At 52.7% G+C, this 19337-nt stretch overlaps 1 protein-coding gene across 2 annotated transcripts in view; it reads right to left on the minus strand.

Moving 5' to 3' along the window:
- Nucleotides 1-8539: 8539 nt before the first annotated feature.
- The window catches only part of STXBP1 (syntaxin binding protein 1), an 80592-nt gene continuing 69794 nt past the window's right edge, over nucleotides 8540-19337 (minus strand). For both annotated transcript variants that reach the window (XM_075015251.1, XM_075015252.1), the window contains exon 19: nucleotides 8540-10715. In XM_075015251.1, coding sequence (XP_074871352.1) covers nucleotides 10633-10715 — 83 coding nt within the window. In that variant the 3' untranslated portion in view covers nucleotides 8540-10632. The remainder of the gene's footprint in view (nucleotides 10716-19337) is intronic.

Below are 19337 nucleotides of genomic sequence, written 5' to 3' on the forward strand. Positions count from 1 at the left end.
TTTCCACTGTTCTCCAGAGCCGCCCCCACAGCCTGCACGTTACAGATGCCTTAAGCTGCAAACCTCTCTCCTGCTCCGCTTGAGGGCTGCTGTTGCACTGGGGGATCTCACCTGCCCCTCTCGGCTTGGCCAGTGGCTTTCGGATGGTGTTGGTTTGCTTAAGGAAACAATTTTGAGGAGGAGGAAGACGGTGACGATCCTCAGGACACGAGACTGTGCAGACAGCTGCCGTGGCCTCCCCAAGCCTCAGGCTGGCACTTTAGAATCCCCTGGCCTCATCTCTAGAGAGCGCTCGAATTTTTTAGTGTTTTAACTCCCCTTCGCCATCTTTCCACTGGCCATCTTGGAGATGGACACTGGCCAATGGCTTACCATCCCGCTGTGAGGTCCCACTCCTAACCCCTCGCAGAAATTCCCAGCCGGGCCTTACGCCATCTCCCGTTGCTAAATCAATCGATTTCCATGTGGGATCTGTCCCAGTACATCCCGTCACAGGACTGCTGAGGCACAGCCCAGCTGGGACGAGCTCTGCTTATAAGCTGAGCCTTTGCAAGCGTCGCCCCTGTTTGGTGTAGGTCGTAGCACATTAGGGGTGACATCCCCGCCAGCAAAGATTACCTCAGGCTGCTTACGAAGGGCAGGGGACATGTCTGTCTTCTACCTTCGGCACAAAGTTGAAGGGAGGAGACTCACATGCTTATGTGGAATTTTATTGGCTTTCTGCCCGTTGGCTGCAAGCTGTTGGCCTCGGAGGCGAGGTGGGAATCAAAAGGCCTTTGATGCTGCAATCGGGAAAAAGGGGATCGTTCACCTCCTTTTTCTCCATCCGCTTATCCCTCCTCCCATGCAATTCACAGCTTGTGCAATGAAGGGAAAAATTGTAGGACGTACCCATCAGGGCAAGCCCTAGGCAGCGTCTTCACCCGACCAGGGGTTAATCCAGCCCTGTTTGACAGGCTCCAAAGCTGTGATCACGTGTCCATTAACTCTTTGAGTGCCTTAGGGGATGCAATGCACAAGCGGGGAGGGATCAGTCTTTGGGCAGCAGCGCAGGGTTACAGGAACATTGTCCAAGAGAAGTGCCTCTCCCAGCAGTTTAGATGATTGCAGTGGATGCAGTTTTTAGCAACTTCTTTGGTAATTTCCGCCATCTCCGCTGTTTCCTGGTTTGCTGGCGGCTCAGCTGGAGAAAAGCCAGCACAGATGGCCAGTTATGTTTTTTGTTTCTAAGGCCTGGTCTTGAGAGGCACTGAGCACTTTGGCTTCTCCTTGAATTTGAGGGACGTTGTAGGTGCTCGGCACCTCTTGAAGGTCAGCCCCACGGTTAGGTCCCCACACTGATTCTCCTGGGCCAGCCCAACGCTGCTGGTTCAGGGGCTTTCCAATGCTGCATCACCTGTTGTTTTAATCTTGTTTTCATTGGCGTTGCTTTTGTGCTTCGCAACTCTCCATTTCTGTGGAACCAACTGATGGCAGCTGAAGAACCAAAGCTGCCATCAGTTCCAGCAGGGAGCACGCCCCTCTCAACCGCCAGTGGCAAAAGCTGGCAGAAGAATGTGCAAGGGCACGTCACGGAACTCTTCCATTTCTCTACCATTTTGGTGAAGAATTTCAACATTTTTCACTTTGGAAGAAATCTGCAACCAGAAATATTTCAGTCTTTGGTTCTTCCCCTTTTCGCTCCTGCATTCGGTTTTGCCACGGAAAGGACAGAGGCGGAGGGGAAAAAAGAGAGCGAGGGCTGGAGGGAGCAATAAATGGAACCTTTAAAACATGTTCAGAAGTTGGAAAATTTGCAGCAAAAATACCACACAGGCAAAAATGTTCAATGGGGGGAATATGATTTTTTTCCCATTGGAATGCAAATGCAAATGGAAAAATGACAGCCATTCTCTTGACATCATTAAGGTTTTGCATGGGTGTAGGAGTCTGTCTTTCTGTCCATCTGTCTTTCCATTCGTGCTCACAATACCTAGCTATCTGTCTGTCTGTCATCTGAATTCAGGATTGTCATCTAGGTTTAGAAGCCCTTTCTTATAGAATCATAGAATCATAGAAGAGTAGGACCAGCCCTCTGCCCTCATGGCAGGACCAAGCAGTTTCTAGACCATCCCTGAAAGCCATCTATCTAACCTCTTCTTAAATATCTCCAGTGATGGGGATTCTACCACCTCCCTTGGCAATTCGTTCCAGTGTTTGATCACCCTGACAGTTAGGAGCTTTTTACTAATGTCCGACCTGAACCTCCCCTGCTGCAATTTCAGTCCATTGCCTCTTGTTCTATCCTCAGAGGCAAGGAAGAACAAGTTCCCTCCCTCTGCCTTATGACACCCTTTTAGATACCTGAAAACTGCTATCATGTCCCCCCTCAATCTTCTCTTTTCCAAACTAAACAAGCCCAATTCTTTCAGCCTTTCTTCATAGGTCATGTTCTCTAGACCTTTGATCATTCTCGTTGCTCTCCTCTGGGCCCTCTCCAATTTCTCCACATTCTTCCTGAACTGCGGTGCCCAGAACTGGACACAATACTCCAGCTGAGGCCTAACCAGCGCAGAGTAGAGCGGGAGAATGACTTCTCGTGTCTTGTTCACAACACACCTGTTAATGCATCCTAGAATCATGTTTGCTTTTTTCGCAACAGCATCACACTGTTGACTCCTATTTAGCTTGTGGTCCACAAAACCCCCAGATCCCTTTCTGCTGTACTCATTCCTAGGCAGTCCTTTCCCATTCTGTATGTGTGACACTGATTGTTCCTTCCTAAGTGGAGCACTTTGCATTTGTCCTTATTAAACTTCATCCTGTTTACCTCAGCCCATTTCTCCAGTTTATCCAGATCCTTTTGAATTATGACCCTATCCTCCAAAGAAGTTGCAACCCCTCCCAGCTTGGTATCATCTGCAAACTTAATAAGTGTACTTTCTATGTCAATATCTAAATCGTTAATGAAGATATTGAACAGAACCGGTCCTAAAACAGACCCCTGCGGAACCCCACTAGTTATACTTTTCCAGCCGGATTGAAAACCGTTAATAACTACTCTTTGGGTACGGTTATCCAGCCAGTTGTTCACCCACCTTATAGTAGTCCCATCTAAGTTGTATTTGCGTAGTTTATTGATAAGTATATTATGTGAGACCGTGTCAAATGCCTTACTGAAGTCTAGGTATACCACATCCACCGCTTCTCCCTTATCCACAAGACTCGTTATTCTATCTTTCTTTCTTAAAAGAAAAAAAAAGTTTGAGCCATAATTGGGCACTGTCCCTTTAAACCATGTGGTCTTTCTGCCTGGTTAGTTTTAGCATTTAACTTACATCAAGCATTTGATTCCTTAAAGCAGCACCTGTTTTTTGTTGGCATTTTTAGATTCTTTCTGTTGGTGGTAGCTGGGGTGTGGCAAGGCTACTTTCTCATCAGGTTTTGGGGGCGTGTGTGTGTTTTTAACATAATCCTTTGGGCATTTCGCTTTTGACATGTAATTTATTGTTTTTTAAAACTGTTCCTACTGTGTGTGCACTTTGAAATCTGCTAGGCATAGGGAGCAGATTCTTCCCCTGCCTCTAATGGTCCTTGCCTATGCACTGGGGCTGGCCTCCGGCTGCTGATTGTGCAGTAGGAGTCTGTGGCTGGTCTGCTTATGGAATTGATCAAAGCTCTGCAGTCAGGAAGAATAGCACAGGCCATGTTCAGGAGGGCTGGCTAGCATGGATCGAAGCACGTGCCTGGACAGAGGAGGAAATCTCTGAATGAAGGCACGTCCTGACATTGCTTCCTATGGTACATTACTCACTCAAGTTTAAAACTGAGCTGGCTGTTTGGTCCAGTCTGGCTTGAACTGCCAGAGGCTGTTCTAGCAGGGACTTTTCCTTATTCCCATTTGGGCAGCTGCTTCTTGAATGGGCCATTCCGACTCAATCAGCAAGAGTCATGCTTGCTCTAGTTTCCAAATCAGCAATGCAGGGAGAGTTTGACCATCACTGGCCTGCCTGACCCTCCAGCGTCATCTGAACCGCCAGAGGAGATGGATTCTGGCACTGGGAGCTAAGGTCATCTGGGTCATTGCTCTGGTTTTAACACCAAATAAAACCAAATCCCCATGTGGACACTCATTGCTTTTGAACCTGACTTGTCATGGTAAATCAGCCGTCACGGTCGATCACTGGAAGATATCTGGAAATGGATTAGAGGAGCGTGCAGGACCCTTGGTTTAAAATTCTGCCTTTAGTGAGACCAGTGCAGGCTTGTGTGCAGACCTGATTTTCAAGAGTGATCGGTGATTTTTGCTGCCCCAGCTACTGGCTCCCGCTCTGAGCCCTTTTAAAGATGGCTGAAATTCAGAGGGCAGGTTATTGGCACCTCCAAAAATCTGCCCCCTTTCAGATGGCTCAAGCAGGACACCGTGCACTTAAGGCAACCCTGAGCACTAGTTGCTTATCCAAACCTTGACCCAGGCCTCAGACCAGTGGTGGGCAACCGGTGGCCCATTGGGGGTCTGTGTGCAGCCCACAAGACCTTTTGTTTCCCATTGGCCAGGTGCAGGCTTGCCAGATTCTGCAGGTTTCTGTCCACATTAGTAATACTGGTAGAAATAAACTTCTGTAAAGCAAGGGCCTGTGAAATGAGGTGCCTGGTGCTTGCACTGTGAGAGCCGTGTGCTCCCTCTGCATCCAATCAAAGTGCTGCTCCAGTTCAATGGCCACACCCTGCAGATTCTTGGCATGGAACTGCAATTCGCAAAATACCCTATCCTTGTAGTGCGTCTTGGTTATGGCAACGATGCAGCCCTGTGAGATGAAAGAGGGCCACTCAGGTGGCCAACTCGGTGGCCTGGGTTGACCATTGCTGTCATAGACCATGTACTGCAGCATACAAAAAGAAGCACTTATGCTTTAGCCTCCGTGAGAGATAATTAACCACAGCCCAGCTCCACTCAGGGCCCATACCTCTCTCCCTGATACACATTTTGCCTGGCATGGACTGAGTCTTACAAGGCTCAGTCTCAAAGTAGCTTTGTGCACATGAGGCATATGTCAGGCTGTAGCTCAAAATCCCCACTGAGGACCAACTCCCATTGACTTCAATCAGAACATTCTTTGACGGATGGGATCGGGGCTGATCTGAGAAAAATGATGAAGTGGTTTTTGGCATTGAGCCTGCACTTGGGCTTTGTTTATAGGTAGAGCCTACACCAAGTGTCCCGTTTTAAAAATTATTTATTGCTTGACTTTTAAGTATTATTATTATAATCTGGTTCTGGCTGTTTTTAATGCACAAGGCAAGTTATCAAGTCTCACTCTTGTTAGGGACCTCACAGAGCCATGAAATTATGTCTCACCAGTGAGAATGTCCTGGAACAAGAGAAAGTTGTGGTTGATTTCAAAAGCTTCAGCCATCTTGCACAGTGAAACTCATCTCAACCAACCACTGAAAAAAACGGGGCAGTGTAAAAAAGTGGCCTAATAAAGACAGAGAGCAGAGTTTAACTATGTTCAGTGGGGGATATTTTGGGGCAGCCTCTGGAGATTAACTTCATAAAAGTGTAGGAGAGTTTCTCGCCATAGAGACAATGGAACCCACTGAGGACAACCTCTGCTATATAGTGAGGGAGAACTGTTCTCACTGGATTGTGAAATCTTTGCTTAGAGTGAAGTTGTTCTGTGCAAGGTTTTTACGAGAGGCTCCTGGGTGACGGACCAAATTCAGGCCTGGTTTTTAAGGCTGCAGAGCCATTGAGTTAGAGATGTGGCATATGCTGCTTTGAATTTTGCACATGTACTTGATTTCTTATCACAAAGCTGGCTGAACAGTAGGCACGAGCCCCCGAGCTCTTGGAACCAGGCCACTGTGATTAATGCCCCTGTCTGGCAGAACACAAGAAATGTGAGTGTTTGTGTGCGTGTGGGTTTTCTAGCAAATGCAATAACCAGAAGTGAAGGTCATGTTTTCCGCATCTCTTGATTTTGTAATGAACTCGCAGAGCCATTTGACAGTATTTTGTAATGTGAGAAATGCCTATTTTTTAACAAAATAAGTTTTCGTTTTTCAAACCGAGTCTCTCTCATGTGTTTTGGGCACTGCCTGAGCGTTCAGAAACCCAGCCTTCCAGTTAGCAGCCATCTGCATATCCCTACAGTGCCCGGGAGCCCAAACCGAGATGAAGGCCCCACTGTGCTTGGAGCTGTACATACGGCTAATTAGAAACAGTCCTGCCTCAAACACCTAAGTAGCTAGGCTAGTGCTGGGGGGGAGCGGGGAGCGCGGACTGTCCGAGGTAACCCAACAAGTCAGTAGCAGAGCTGGGAATAGATTCCAGGGAATGGAATCCAAGGTGCTCAGGGATACAGATCGATGCCTGGGAGGATTTTAAAAGCCATCTGGGCATTTGTCTCCCATGTGAAGGAGAGGCTGGGGTGTGTTTGAAATCTGGCGTGAAGTCCACACCCTGCCCACTAGACCCTGGTCCCTCTCTCCCAAGCTGCACCTTCAATGTGGAGTCACCCATGGAAAGGCTCCTTTGCTTCTGACTCCAGACTGGGGACGTTCTGATTTCATCCCCAGGGTAGGGGCTCCCCAGGGGTTCCAACTCCTCCCAGCATTGCTGAGACCAGGGTCTGAGCTGTCTGGTTACCCTTGCGAGCTGGGATCTCTTCTACAGCCAGCCCAAGCAAAGGCACATCTGTGGCTTCAGTTCCTGGGCTCTTGTGCTCTATCAGATGAACTGGGCTAAACACCACGGAACAGGCAGGATGATGGGTGAGGCGCCCTCTTGTGGCCTCACCCTAGAGGTCTGGCACCCGCACCGTTAGGATTACCCCATGTAAAGCTACCGAGAGGTGGCTCAGTGTGTGTGTGCGTGACCTCGGCTTTGCCACTTCCCGCACTCCGTGCGTTTCTTGAACCTTCCCATGATGCGCTCCGTCAGGCAAACCCATGCATGCAGGCTCGTGCTCAGCAGCCCTCCAGGAGCAAAGCTGTTCATACGCCCGGCAGAGACGGCGGCAGAGGAGAGGGAGGTGTAAGGTAAGAAGCGATTTCACCTTTGTGCTCAGGGTAGTGTCCCTTCTGCTAGGGCTCTCGCAGGCCTCCCTTGTAATAGCGCAGGGTCGGCGCGTGGGCCCCGATGAAGTCAGCGGTGACGTTTATCAGGGCATAACAACGAGCCAGCATGGGCTGCTCATAGCCACACCCAGGGCCTCTTCAGTGCTGGCCTAGACCCAGCAGGCGGGGAAGGGCTGGCTGGCCATGTGCCAAGGGTCAGGCAGTGCACAGCTGCTGTCCTATCTCGCCTGCCTGCCCGCTCTCACACACCTGGGTGCGCAGCCATGGAGTGCCAGCTGAACCACCCCTTTCATGGCTCTCCCTGCTGGCTAAGAGTCTCCACGGTGCAGCCATGAGGTTGTGGGCGTCCCCCATCACAGACACTGCCCTCCCCCCTTTTGGTCAGATGTGTAACCCCCTTGCACCCACCTACCACAAGCACCCTCTGCCCCAGAACCATGCAGCTACCCCATGAGCATCCAGCCACCCACGTACTGGTCTGAGGTTGCTGGGCAGGTGCTGATGTGCGCAATGCATGTTGGGGGGAGGCGAGTCGGGGGGGGGAGGAAACAGAGTGGGGAAAGGAGGAAGCATCCCCATCACAAGCCATGCCCGGGGAGGCACGGCCTGGCCTGGCCTGCCCCGCTGCAACGAAGGGGCCGCCAGTGGCTCCTCCACAGCTGTGTGTCAGTTTCTCTTCAGGGAGTGGCCAAAATTGTCCTCCAGTCCCTTCCACGCATTCAGCACTGCAACAAAGGCTAGCCGTCCTTTCGGGAAAGCAAGGCAGCGTGGTCTAGTGGTCAGAGCACTGGTGTGGGGTGCCGGAGATACAGCTTCTAGTCTGGGTTGGCCACTGGTCTGCTGGGTGATCCGCGCAGGACATGGGCTCGCACGCTGGCCCCCCCATGCCCTGTTGGTACATGATCCTGCCCTCCTGTGGGAGCCATTGAGGTAAGATCCTGTGAAGGAGCAAGGTGGTATTATCTGAGCAGTGACTGGGGTTGCAGCCAGTCCTGTGCTCCCAGGAGAACATCCTGCAAAGCAGAGCACTGCCGCAAGCCTGCAGAACCTGCCCTCTGAGGCTGTCGACGCTGATGCCCCCTGCCAGATGGGGAGTGTTGAGGTGGGCTGGGACAGGCAGAGCATGAGCAGGCGGACGGATACGGCAGTGCTGGTGCAGCCTGGTCAGGCCTACCCTATTGGAACAACACAGCCAGCGTGGCGATAGCTTTTATTGGCCCAACGGCTGTTGGCAAGAGAGAGAGAGGCATTCGCGCCACTCGCGGCTGGCAGAGACGACGACATTTGTGCAAGTTTTGCCGGCTTTTTAACTCAGAAATTGAAGAAAATGGGTCCAAATGTGAATCCCCAAAGTTGCAGTATTGGCCACTCTTTGTTTTTCAACCAGCTCTGCTTCAGAGCCTGGGACAGCGTGCGACCCATCTGTCCTTCCCTCCCGCCCACCCAAAAAAGACACTCTAGGCGGCCTTTTGCACCATGTATGGGAGCATATTTATTTATTGACCAAGTGCTTTCATACAGAACAGCTCTACAGAGATGAGACATGTTTGTGCTTAACACTTCTCAAACATTTAGATTCCAGTAAGTTTCAAGGTAAACAAGTTCCAAGACAAGATGCTTTTAAAATGTTTCCTTTTGGATAAATTATTTGTTTATATAAATAACTGTAACAGAAATAAAACAGAGGGAATAACAATGGCCAATAGACAAGACCCTGAAGCAAGTGCAATGCTAATTTAAAAAAAGGAGGGGCCGGGGCAAGGAATAACTAACAAATTTCAGTGCAAATGTTTACAGCCTTTTGCCCTTGTCTAACGTTTTGGGCCAGGAACAGGGGAGATGACGAGGGGGAAGAAAAAACCAAAACACCGACGCAATGGCGAGCTTACTTGGGACAGGCAGTGGGATGCGGGCAAGGTTGGGGGGGTCAAATCCTGGTGGGGGGAGAGGACCCCTAAACTATTGCAATGCAGCTGACGCCAGAGGTGATGGGCGAAAGGAAAGAAAGGTAACAAGGTCTAGTTTAATCACTATACGCCAAGTTTGTAAGAACAGCACAAGACACCTTAACTAATATACACGCAGTCCGCTGAGAAAGGAGGACATGAGGAGGCCGGGTGAGGAATTTTGGCGATTTCCACAGTCATCAACGTTTCACTACTGGACAACAACAGCAGAAACAAATCGAGAGGCAGCGCTACGGGGGCAGTGCAGGAAGGACCGCAGGGCGAGCCCAAGGAGATGACGGCCTGTAGCTATTTTTTTTTCTTTTCTTTTTAAGTTCCATACTGAGACATAAACGGCTTTGGGGTAATTAGCAGGCAAAGAGACTTTTTGACCCCATATGTTTCAAAAAATGGCTGTCTGTGTGTGTGTGTATATATATATATTGTCTTTAAGGAATGAAGCAAACTGAGGCTGGGTAAGAAAAGGGTTAAACCATTGGTGAAAGGATTCGGATGGTGCTGTGATATTGTGCAGCTCTAGATAGCAAGGAGGACTGGGCACCAGCAGGTTCAGACTCTGCCTCTAGGGGGCGCTGTCTTGTGGCGAGAGTTAGCGCTAAAATGGTCTTTCTGGCTGGAGAATAGCGCTAGGCTTCACAATGAAGGCTGGGAAGGGGGGGCTGGTTTCTGATCTTGACAGACCAGTCACTGAATGGAGCTCAGCCATGTTCGCCCAGCTCTGGCTCCAACTCGCCATGTGCACCATTTGGCTTTTACCCCTTTCCTCTGAGACATCAGGAATCGGAGTCAGGCCACCAGACTAAACAGAGCACAGAGCTGATTGGGACATGCAAATCTAATCCCACCTCTCAAACAAAGTCCTGACCGGCTGGGCTGAAAAGCCCCACCCACATATGCAAAGGAGGGCACCCCTCTGGCAGCAATCGGATTGATTTGGTCAGATGCGCTCACCTGAAGCTTGCTGGGGGAGGAGGGACAGAGTTGGGCAACATTGCTCAGCATCAGGGGATGCCTCAGGAGATGTCGGGGCAGGTGTGCTGCACTCATGGGTAAACCCCCCCCAGTGTTACATAGTTTTTCCCATGAAACACCCCCACCCCACACACACACAGCCAAAACCCAAGGAGAATAGCCTAGTTGCAGCAAAAATGCAAACAACCCCACCAAGTCCATATTTGAGCAAATCCCCATCTAGAGCTGTTGCGGTTGCATCCGGGTTAGGTGAAAGATAACATAGCTGTAAATAATTTGTGTGCCTCCAGCCAGCCTGAAAAAACACTTGTAGACGTCTTCTCTAGTGGTGAGTAAATGGGTTAGTTCACATTGGGTTTGGGTTGGGGGCTTGTGGGGATACATAGAGGATAAATAACTTTGCTTGTATTTATTTTTTTAAACACGTGTTCAGTGTCTGGTTTCCCCCACATCCACCCACGCTCTTGCTTAAAATGAGGGGAACAGGGGAGGGCTGGTTCTCAAAGCATGGGGCTGGGCATGGGAGGTGGTACAGGGTTCAGCGAAGTAAGGGTTAGCGGGACAGCCAATGGGTGGGCTGCCGTGAGCCAGGAGGGTGGAGTCATCATCATTTCATTGACTGGGTTTGGTTTTAACTGCTGGTTTCTTCATCTGTTTTATTCAGTTTCTTCAGCGTGTCCAGGAGTTTCTGCGGGGTGAGGATGTGAGTGGAGCCTGCAGGAGGCAGAGGGAAGGATGGGGAGATGGTTAGTGCTCAGAAGGGCCAGCTCAGCAGAGCCATGGGCAGCCGTGCTCCCCACCCCCACAGGCACAGCGGAGGCGGTTGGCCAGACACACCTTTAAGTGTTTGGGGCCCTCAGAATCAGAAGGCTCCAGGATGGCCAATCTGAATGTGACCTGCTAGGTTGAGCCTTTGCAGCTGAGCATATGCACCAGCTGGCACAGGCTCCTCGTTCTGCTGCCAACAAGAGGTGTGTGGCTTGACAGCAGAGGCCCCCTCACTCCATGCTCCCTCGTGGCCCTACGGGTGGCCCCAGGCACCCACGTCCATAGCAGGGATGGGGCTGACAGGGCCCAGCAGGTGCTCTGTGTTAGTCTCGGCCGTAGAGCGCACGCTACAGGTGCTACCGCTCTGGAACCGAGGGAGAGCGAGTGACAGCGGGTGTCATGGGCGAGGAGCGTGTACGCCTCCCCCACAAGGGCACTCCCCTGCCACTGAGCTTGCCCTCCCTCCCCACGGGTGGTCTCTGCGTTGGCAAGGCGAGCGGAGGCCGACTCGGATACCTGCGTCCTTACCTTTCATAGCCGGCACCCTACATTATCGGAAATGCTTGCAAAAATGGAAGCCTATGGAATTACGAGTGTTTCCATTGCAGAAAACAAGAAAGGAAAGTAAAAGAAATCGATGGAGGCCTTTCAGCAGAGAACTAGGTGCAGCAACAGAATGAGGCATGGAACATGTGGTGGGACATGGATGCCGAGTCAACAGAACGGCCCGGAGTGCATGGGACGGCCAGAGGGGGGCGTGGCGGATGAGGACTGAACATGCAGTCGTGGCCTTCAGGAAAAGACACCACCACCACCATGGATGCTGCCATCTTGGGCAGCAGAGAAGACCCAGATGAAAAGTGCTTGAAAACGTGCACCCCTTGGAAGAGGGCGAAGAGGTGCAGAAGAGGAGGGGAGGTCACCAGAGCTAGACTCACGCAGGCTGGCAGAGGCGCCTACGGCTCAGCGTAAGGGAGGAAATCGACAGGCTTGGCCTTAGGACAAAGCAGCTGCTTCGGGCTACATGCTCCATGTGACAGCCTCCACCACCCAGGCCCTGCTGGCAGCGTGCTGCCTTGGGCCCCGCTGGGACGGCTCTGCAAATCAAGGTGTCTGCGCAAATGGGCGGGGGGTTCCTTTGGCCAGCAGAGAACAGTGACCTTGGCCAAGGAGGCTGCCAGAGGTGCCAGTCGCTTGCTGGGGGCAGCGACTGGGGTCGTTGGAAGGGGCTGGAGAAGAGGGGAGCCGGGAACAAGCCTGGGAACCCTTTGCGTGTTGCACTCTGAAGCTGGGAGCTGGTCATGGGAGCAGGAGCCTCTCCCAACTCTTCCTTGTGGCACTCATTCAGCGTCCGAGCAGCTCTGTCCCTGGCCAGGCCAGTCACCAGGCTAAGCCAGCTCAGATGGTGGGCAAGGGATGGACGTGCGCAGCGGCCGTGTCGCTGACCTACCGCAGTACCGCAGGCTGGGCCTCGGCCTTGCCCCCTCCTCCTGCCCTCCCGTGTGCAAGTTAACACAGAGGTGGGCGTATGCCCTGCGGGTTCCACCCCCGGCCCAGGGCAGCCAGGGGGGAGCCTAGCGCTGCACTGTCACACAGGGGGCTTGCCAGCCTGCTTCCTTTGGATTTCTGGGTCACTGATGTTACGCCACTCTCGCTCCACAGCTGTCGATGGTATCATCCCTCCCGACCCCCTGCTGTAAGTAAAGTCAGAAACAGCCCCCCAATAGGCCCACCTCCTAGTGTTTACGCGGGAGTCCACCTCCGGCCCAGCGCCAGCACTACACAGCCCTGCCCACTCTGGCGAAATGTGCAGCGCCTGCCGGAGCCGGGGCTGGGGCGCCCTCCTGCAACCATCCTCCTGTAGCCCTTTCCTCTAAGTACCTCCGTGCTGCACGCACTCTGGGGACTCCCCCGACCTGGGACTGCCCTCCTGCCCCCGCCGCAGCCAGGCGCTTTGTGAGGAACGCACGCACGCGCTCGCCAGGCTGTGGGAGGAGCCCTGTCCGCCTCATGTCACTGGATGAGTTAAGTCTTGTTACCTCCCTCTTCTGCTCCGGCTCAGCAGTTACCCCTCTGCACCCGCTCACACGCTCACCAGACACTGCACACGTCAGCTGTGCAGAAAGAGGGTGGGTGCATCGTCTACCCAAAACGCCCGGCTAATGCAGAGGGGTGCAGCCAATGCTGAGCTCAGGCATCCCCAGGCTTGGCTGCTCTGCAGAATACTCCTTCCCTGGCTGTGTTGCACGAGGGTGGAAGGAGGGGGCCAGACGTGTGGCTGTTCGGCTCATTTCTCATCCAGCCAAGGAGTGCCCTGCGGACATGGCCCCCACATCTGAAGCCTCTGTGATAGCGCACTGGCTGCTTCTCTTGCCTAAGGCATGAAACTGTGTGTGGGGTCGGGGGTGAGAAACAAGGTCCTCTCACGCTGTTTCTCTAACCCTGCTCCCTGCAGCGTGCACAGCAAGTAATATGTTGCAGCTCAGGCAAATCCCAGCCCGCCAAGCAGAGCTGCTCTATTTCCTTGGGGGCAGACAGCATTAGAGAGCCCCGAAGCCTCTCACCCCATGCTCCTGGCCCTCTGGCTTGTCAAGCACCAGAAACAAAGCAGTCCCTGGAGGAAAGCCGACCATCACGGTGACTTGTTTTTCCCCGAGCTATCCTCCTGGAGACAGAGAAACATGACTGGCACGTTCTGAACCTTTACCCCATGAGAGGAGTCGGCTGCCTGCCTGCTCACCCTGAGCTGGAGTTGTCACCTGTGTTGCACAGGCCTCAAGAAAATGATCTGCTACAAAAAAGCCCTGGGGACGTGAGGAGCCCAGAAGCCCTATATGTGCGAATACTGCATTGCCATCCCAAAGCAGGAGTTAGGCTGCAAAGGTACAGGCTCATCCATTTTAGCTGCCTTCCAGTCTGAGGCCTTAGGGACCTGTGTTTTCAAAATTTCCTCTGCAAGCAAGTGGGCTAGAAACTGTAAAAGCCCAACGTGAAATCCATGCGTTTCATGTCATCCCTTGACTCCTGGAGCTGGGGCTTTAGGTCAAACAGCAAATGCTGTGAAAGTTGGCAGTACCGGTAAAATACTTGTCTTTTCAATAGGGCTTTTCACGTGGTGATCTCAAGGCATTCCAGAAATGAAGGTGAATATCACTGACTCACATCCCAAGGGTAGTTAGGTGCCTAAACTGAAATCGGTGAGAGTTAGGCACCTAACTGTGACTCAGTGACCCCTGAAGCACTTGGGAACAGCTGCTGCTACCTGTGAGCGTGTCCCTCTCTGCTCTTGTGCCACTGCCTCACTCCAGTGAAATCAATGGGCAGCGGGTGCCTAGACACCTTGGGGCTCTTTGTCCCCATTTGACAGCTGAGGAACGTACAAGCCAGAGTCATGTACTTGAGGTCTCACCACCACTGAGGAAGACTCAGGGGCAGCACTGGGGTTTCCTGGCTCATCATTCCCACGGTCTGGCTGCAGGCTGGGCGGTCTAGCAGTTAGCCCATGGCACTGGGCGTCAGGTGTTCTGATCCCAGTGACTAGGTGCTCACACCAAAGCACGAGCACTCGGCAACGAGATACCGTACCAATGCGTTCTAGTGTGCATGGCCCCACCGCATGGGAACCTGCACTGCATGGCCCAAACCTGAGTTAGAGTTGCTGGGCGCAGCCTCTCCTTTGGTTATTTTAAACCCCGTCGGGCCTCTGGCTGGAGGCTCCTCGGTACTGCAAATGGCCTGGGTGACTCTGCCACCCGCTCTCTGCATGGAGGTAATGGGCCCTCTCTTCTCGGCAATGGGGACGTCTCAGTGGACGACGGTGTCCAGTTGTGGGCACCTCACTCTAAGCAGGACGCGGACACACTGGAGGGCCCAGAGGAGAGCAGCAAAAGAGATAAAAGGCTGAGACCACCTGACCTACGAGCGCTGGATGAAAGAGCTGATTGGTCAGGCTTGAGGAAAGCACGCTGGGCTGGGTGGCTGAGCGCCACCTCCAGATATGTTCTAAGTTGTTCTAAAGGGGGCAGCGCTCAATCATTTTCCAGCTCCACTGCAGGCAGGACAAGAGGTGATTGGCCTGAGCTGCAGCCAGGGAGCTTTCCGATTGGATAGTAGGAAAAGTTTTCGAAGGATCTGGGGCGTTCCGCTGTGGAACAGGCGTCCAAGGGGGCAGGGGAATCAGCCCTGACGGGTTCTAAGAACAAGCTGGACAAAGAGTGGCCAAGGATGGGCTGGGTTCCTTACTCTTGCTTCAGTGTGGGAGTCTGGACCTGGCCTCTAGGAGTCGTTTCCACGACCACATATCTGGGGCAATGTGTGGGGGTGCAAAGGGGTCACGTGCCCCCCTCCCAGTTTGCCCTCCCCATTCACTAGCAGCACGATGTCGCTTTGGGTGAATGTGAGGACAGATCCGCCTCTCCCTCGGAGCAGCACAGCCTTAGGGCAGGACGAATGTCCTAGCTTGTGCTGCTCTCGGGCTGGGACGCTCGGGGAGGAGCAGGGACCTCCCCGGCACTCACTGGAAGCGGTTTCCAGAGGAAGAGGTGAGAGCAGAACCAGGCAGGGCCTGGGCGGAGAAGGGGCACGTGACTGGTCCACCACCCTCACTATTGCGCCGTTCTCTGTGTTTGGGAAAGTCACTTCTTGTCCCGGCTCAGAAGCCCACCCTGCCCAGGGGGCTGAGGCTTGGCAGTCTGTGGAGACATGGAAAGTGCTGGAGGACAAACGCCATTGCTTGAGAAGCTCCCGGGATTAGAGACAAAGCTTCCACTGTCTGATAACCTCCTGACCGGCCTGGCCTGACACCCAACCCCTGAAAGCAATAAATGCTACGCAGCCTGCGAGGCACACGTCCTCGGCACCCAAGCGCCACTTCCACGAGGGCACTTGAGCTTGGCTGGAAGATGCTTTCAACCCCTTTGCTGTTTGTGTCCCACAAAAGCAGAGCTCAAGAGCACTGCTCGAAGGGGGCCCGGACAGCTCAGCACAGGCGTTTTGGCTCCACTGAGCACTTCCCTTCCCCGCCTCGTACCAGGCCGCAGCCTTGGTTGGGCCGTGTGGGGGACAGGCAGGGAGCCCTGAGTCAAGCTGGCATCTGGAGCGCAGGCTGAGCGAGCAGCCTGGGGACACCAAAGAGATGTCATTGCTATGGATGGTTTTAAACACAAATGGCTGTGGAGTCACGCGGTGCATTTGTGCAGGAAACCTGCCTCCTTGAATGCTGCTCCCTGAACCACAAGACTTGGCACTGAAGGAACATTGGCCCAGATGCTAATGTAGCGTCTGACAAAGCCAGTTCGCTCCCTGGCAACAGACCAATGCTCGCACCCAAGCTCTGGCCATGAGCGCCTGTTGGGACAGCGCAGGACAGGACTGGGGAACTCCAGGAGCCACAGCTCTGGGTTCAGAGGCTCAGAGCAGCCGACAATCAGATCCTGTTTACACACAACTAAAGGGAGCCCTTGGGCTCCTGGCCACCCTGATGATCACTCTGACCAGCCCTAGCACGTACTGGATGCAGCAAGAGGGAGGGAGGGAGAGAGAGGCATTGTTTCTGCCTTGCAGCGCTGCGGGGCAGCACCAGGGACAGGCGCATTTGGCTGATGGGAGCTGACAGGCGGCACCTCGCTGGCGAGAGGCAGGAGTAATGAACCGCCAGCCACATCCGCACCAGTGCGGCTCCTGTTCACCTTCTCCGCTGCTTCTCCCAGACCCAGGCACTTGGAGTATTTCAAGGAGGGGGAAACAGCCCCTTTAGGAAATGGGCAGCACCAGCTGCCCTCTGTGCATCCGTGGTGGGCACAGAACAATGCCTTTTGCGGCATCCCCAGGGTTTGCACCACGCTCCCCCATGCCTAGGGGCTGGCCCCACTCCCAGCTCCTCCAGCATCGAGTCCCATCCTGTGGGCAGCCCTGTGGGCTCCTGCTGACCCCACCTGCTTTGTGGGGCCCTGCCACAAAGGGCTTTGCTGGCTCTTGGGGGTCCTGCCAGCCCTTGGGGTCCTGTCACCCCGGCCCTATGGGATCCACTGTCCCTTGGAGTTCTGCTGCCCGCCAGCCCTGGGGTCCCATTGCCAGCCCAGCACTCTGCATCTGCCCCCAGCTATGGCCCCAGCCTGCGGATGCCATTTGCAGCAATGGAGTCCAATCCATTCAGTCCAGGAGAGCTGGTAACCTGATCTCAACCGGTCTAAAGGAGGGGTGCAGTTCAGCACCCCCCACCTCAAAAATAGTCCTTGCGCCGCTTGGAGTGGGGGCAAGATGGGGACAGTCATCTGACATACAGCAGTGAGTTTGATCTGCTGCTCACAGACGGCTGTCATTGACTGCGACAAGGCGTCTATGTGGTCCTTGCCACCTTGACGCTATGGTCTGTCCTAACCCACCATTGGCCAGACATGCTCTCTCTGGAGCCGAATTAGGGGCCTTTACTGATTCAGCAAAGAACGGAGAAGCAGCGTGTGGCTGCCCAGCTGTTCCTCAACTAACATCATATACGCCATCATGTGCCAACAATGCCCACACCCCACGTACACAGCACAGACTGCAAACACTCTTTGCCAGAGAATGAATGGACATAGAGCAGGTATCAAAAATCTCCAAATACACAAACCTGTGAGCCAGCACTTTAATGGAGAGGCCCATTCTGTTAAAGACCTGAGAGGTTGTGTTCTACTGAGTAGGGACTTTAACAACTGTCTACAGAGAGCGTGTTCGGAACTAACATTCATATTCAAATTTGACATATCAACACGCGGTTTGAACAGGGACAGCAAATACCCGATCCATTATAAGGACGTCCTTTGATGTTTAACCTAACACTTAACTTCCCCACTCCCACTCTCACGCACACCCTCTGCTCTTCTGATCCACCAACCTTGATAACAATTTTTGGACCGCTGTGCTTTATATTTTGAGTCTGTTCTGGTCTGGCTATGACCTGAAGAAGTGGGTCTGTCCCATGAAAGCGCATCACCTAATCAATTATTCTATTAGTCTTTAAAGTGCTACAGGACTGCTTTTTTGTTTTGATAGAATACAGACCAACACGGCCACCTCTCTGTCACTATTCAGCTACACATTGCTCTGCTCCTGCTGCATCCACATGTGCACCATCTGGGCCTAACTCAGGCTGTAAATCCATGCATGCAGGCAGAAGGTCTGCAAATCAAGAGTCCACCTCATGCCCTCTCCCCACTCAGATGCCTTAAGTGCAGGCATCGCTCCAGTCAGGTGACAGCCAGCGAACCCGGGCCTCCTGCATCTCTACGACTCTGTAATGGGTAGCTAATGGCATGAGGATGCCAACAGGTTCTGGCCAAAAAGAGATTCATGGTAGAGGGTTAATGGAGGCGGCGCTGGACACGTTTTCAAACTGGTAGTAAGAACTGCAAGCATTTTCTCATCACCGCACCAGAAAACAAAAGGAAAAAAAAAAAGAAAAGAAAAGAGTGGAAATAATAATTAAAGGAAAAGAGTGACGGAAGTATCAAAGAAAACCCTTCCAGGAGGAAGAGTTTCTTTTCTTTAATAAGCTGCTTTTACTTTGTTTCTTTGGCTCTCACTCCATTGTTGGAGCCTGATCCTCAAAAGATACCCTAGTGGAGTCCCTGAAGTCGGGGTGCCTCAGGTCCATGAGAAATTTGGTGGGAGTAAGAATGTGAGTAGAACCTGTGAGAGAACAGAGGTGGGCTGACTTCTTGAACAGAAATAAATTAAAGGAACATGCCAACTTAGGCCTAATATTCATAATACACAACAGGTGAGGATGGGTGAGAAAGCCAGTGGGAGAGACACAGGGAGAGATGGGGATACATGGAGGTTTGGGTGAGCAACACTGCGTGCATTAACACATGAGCTCAGAGGCTGGGCTTATGCGGTCACCACTGGGCCTCCGTGGTTATCTGAGGAGTGTTGTATGAAGACAACAGCAAGGGCCAATCATCCGTCTCCTTCCCCAGCCCTAGCCTCAGGCTGCCGCTGAGCTGCACAGCTTTCAAGAGGCACACCAGAACTAAAGCCAAATCCAGGACCTCTGAAGTCAATGAGAGGCTTTCCATCAACTCCAGAGGATATTGTGTCAGGTCATTACGCGAGAAACCTTGAAGGAATCATAATGGCCTGGATCTTAGTCAGAACCCTGCTTAGCAAGGAGGCCTGAAGGTAAACCGCTGCCATCCAAGAAGGGTTTGAGATGCACACCGTCGTCAGGGAACATTAAACACACATGCAACAATCAGAGTCACAGACAAGGTTAATGGCAGATACGAAACTATGAGGAGAATGCTGAGGGCACCCAACACACGCAAGTGCACTGAGAGACGGCTGGGCCAGGCGGTGGGGTCAGAGGGGGAGCTAACGTGAGTAAGGAGTACATGTTCCGGTGGAGAAAATCCAGTGAGCAGATGAGGTGCTGGTTAGAGGATCCACGAGAGGTGCCACCAGCCTATGTTTCGTATGTGCCACGCTGAGGAGTGACGTTTTAAGGACGCAGTCTGGAATGGATCCTGCCAAGCCAAGAGCGCTAACTGGGCACAAGTGAATTTCATACTCAGGAATGGGAGGACCCAG

The sequence above is a fragment of the Carettochelys insculpta genome, chromosome 21 (genome assembly GCF_033958435.1).
Source record: "Carettochelys insculpta isolate YL-2023 chromosome 21, ASM3395843v1, whole genome shotgun sequence".
NCBI lineage: Eukaryota > Metazoa > Chordata > Testudines > Carettochelyidae > Carettochelys > Carettochelys insculpta.